At 33.2% G+C, this 2218-nt stretch overlaps 1 protein-coding gene across 1 annotated transcript; it reads right to left on the minus strand.

Annotated features, from left to right (window-relative positions):
- Positions 1-411: 411 nt before the first annotated feature.
- Positions 412-1666, minus strand: LOC145166953 (caffeoyl-CoA O-methyltransferase-like). Its single transcript, XM_079086007.1, has 4 exons — positions 1411-1666; positions 1180-1324; positions 964-1095; positions 412-849 (listed from the first exon to the last, which is right to left on the minus strand). Exons 1-4 carry the CDS (start codon positions 1590-1592, stop codon positions 556-558), a joined length of 753 nt encoding a protein of 250 aa, XP_078942133.1. The 5' UTR covers positions 1593-1666; the 3' UTR covers positions 412-555.
- Positions 1667-2218: the final 552 nt, after the last annotated feature.

Consider the following 2218-nt stretch of genomic DNA (forward strand, 5'->3'; position numbering starts at 1 on the left):
TAAATAAACTAAAAAAAGGAAATTATTTTAACGGCGACGCCTTAGTGGCGACATGAACCTATTAGCGGCGACGGATAGAGCATTTGCGATGAGGCATTAGCGGCGACATTTTTTCAGCAATATGTCGTCGCTAATACCTTTAGCAGTGACACACCCTATCTTTAGCGGCGAATTGTAATGTTTGCTCCAAATTAAATTTTTAATAACTTTTCATATTTCAAGTTTTCAAAATTTTGGCAAATATTAGTGATTTTTTTTATGCACAATTGATTTTTAGAAAAAGTTTTTTATTTTATATCTTTTTAAAATTGAATTATATATATATATATATATATATATATATATATATATATATATATATATATATAACAGCAGTAATGATTTTCTTTTGAAAAAAAAAACCATTAACAATGAAAAAAAAAAGTTACGGAATGAACCGTTAATATATAAGCCCATAAAATCCATAGAAATAATTTACCAAATTTGAAACATAAACATCAAGAACAAACACCAGCTTTCATTGGTGACCTAATTATGACCACCTTGTCTTTAACTTCAGCTGATACGACGACATAGTGTAATTCCATCTCCAACTGGAAGCTGACAAATCTCAACTCTTGGGTCAACAGCCAACGCCTTGTTAAGTTCCAACACAAAGTCTCTGTAATATCTAACATACTTCCTAAGCGGTGCATCTGGTGGTGCCACCAATGATCCATTCCAAAGGGTGTTGTCATAGCCAATTACGCCACCAATCTTGACAAGGTCAATTAATCTCTTGTGGTAGTTTAGATAGTTGTCTTTATCCGCATCCACAAATATAAAATCAAAACTTCCATGGAATTTTTCCTGTATATATAAAAACCAAGTTTTCATAAGCAAAAAGTAAATCATACACCTTTTTCTCTCAAAGAGTTAAAAAGATCAAACTCTTTTACTCTCATCTTCCTTTTATATACTTACATCTTCGATCATTAGGTCTAGAACAGGAAGTGCAGGACCTTCTCTGAAGTCAATCTTGTGAGCAACACCGGCCTTCTCAATTATTGGAAGACCAATTTCATAATTTTGACGATTAATATCTAAAGCCAATATCTGAAAAAAATGAAAAAGATATTAGCATATCTCATAATTAAATGTAAAGTACTATTCATCTTATAAAAATCACCATCTTGCTACCTTTCCATCATCAGGGAGAGCAAGGGCCGTTGACAAAAGAGAATAACCAGTGTACACACCAATCTCCATGGTGTTCTTGGCGTTGATGAGCTTCAGAAGAAGGTTCAAAAACTGACCTTCGTCAGCAGAAGTGGTCATAAGGTTCCTGTTTCGTATTACAAAAAAACTCTTAAGAAACTCTACCTCCCGAAATTAGGTATTGAAAAGAAATCTGTCTCTCCAAAAACTTACCATGGATGTTTTGCAGTGACCTCACGGAGCTCTTTCATGGGTGCAGGTTCTCTTGGGTAGACGGAGGTTTCAAGAATATATTGGTAAAGAGCATCACTTTGTAGGAGACTCTTGTGGCCAACTTCTTGGTGTTTTGCCGGTTGACTAATTTCTTCGCTGCCACCACTGTTTACGGCCGCCATGTGATTGATGCTCTGTGAGAAAAGAAGCTTGTTTTGAAGATGAAGGGATGAACCTGAAATGAAAGGAGAAGTTATTGGGAGTATTTATAGGGCGAGATTGTGGAGAGGGTAGAGACGAGTTTGGTTGGTGGTGGGTGAAGTGGGAGGGACTTTCCTTTCCAATGGTGGGCAAATAGTTGGTGAAACAGCTTTTCTTTTTCTTTCTTTGAAGTATTCATTTATTCCTTCTTTGCTATATTTAATTTATTAATGATCAGTTGTTTACTTGTATTTAGACATGTGTATTTATTAATACGTGTGAAAAAAAGGTGTAATTTATGTTCCAATCTTGGATTATTCCATTTTTAGCAATGTATAATAAAAACTAACTACTTTATGAATAGTAGATTTTAATTTTTTTTAGCATGTTAAGTTTGGTCTTCATGTAAAAAAATAAATTACAAAAGATGTCAAATAATGTATAAGTTTGGTCTTCATGTAAAAAATAAATTACAAAAGATGTCAAATAATTTATAGAAAATGTCTCTAGGCAATTTTATTATAGAGATGATCATTGTGTTTAAATAGTATATTTTTTTTGTTTTTAACACGTTTGCCATAAGACTTTCGTATGTTGACATGTTTGA

This window comes from Lactuca virosa, chromosome 3 (assembly GCF_052849685.1).
Source record: "Lactuca virosa cultivar CGN04683 chromosome 3, Lactuca_virosa_CGN04683_v6, whole genome shotgun sequence".
NCBI lineage: Eukaryota > Viridiplantae > Streptophyta > Magnoliopsida > Asterales > Asteraceae > Lactuca > Lactuca virosa.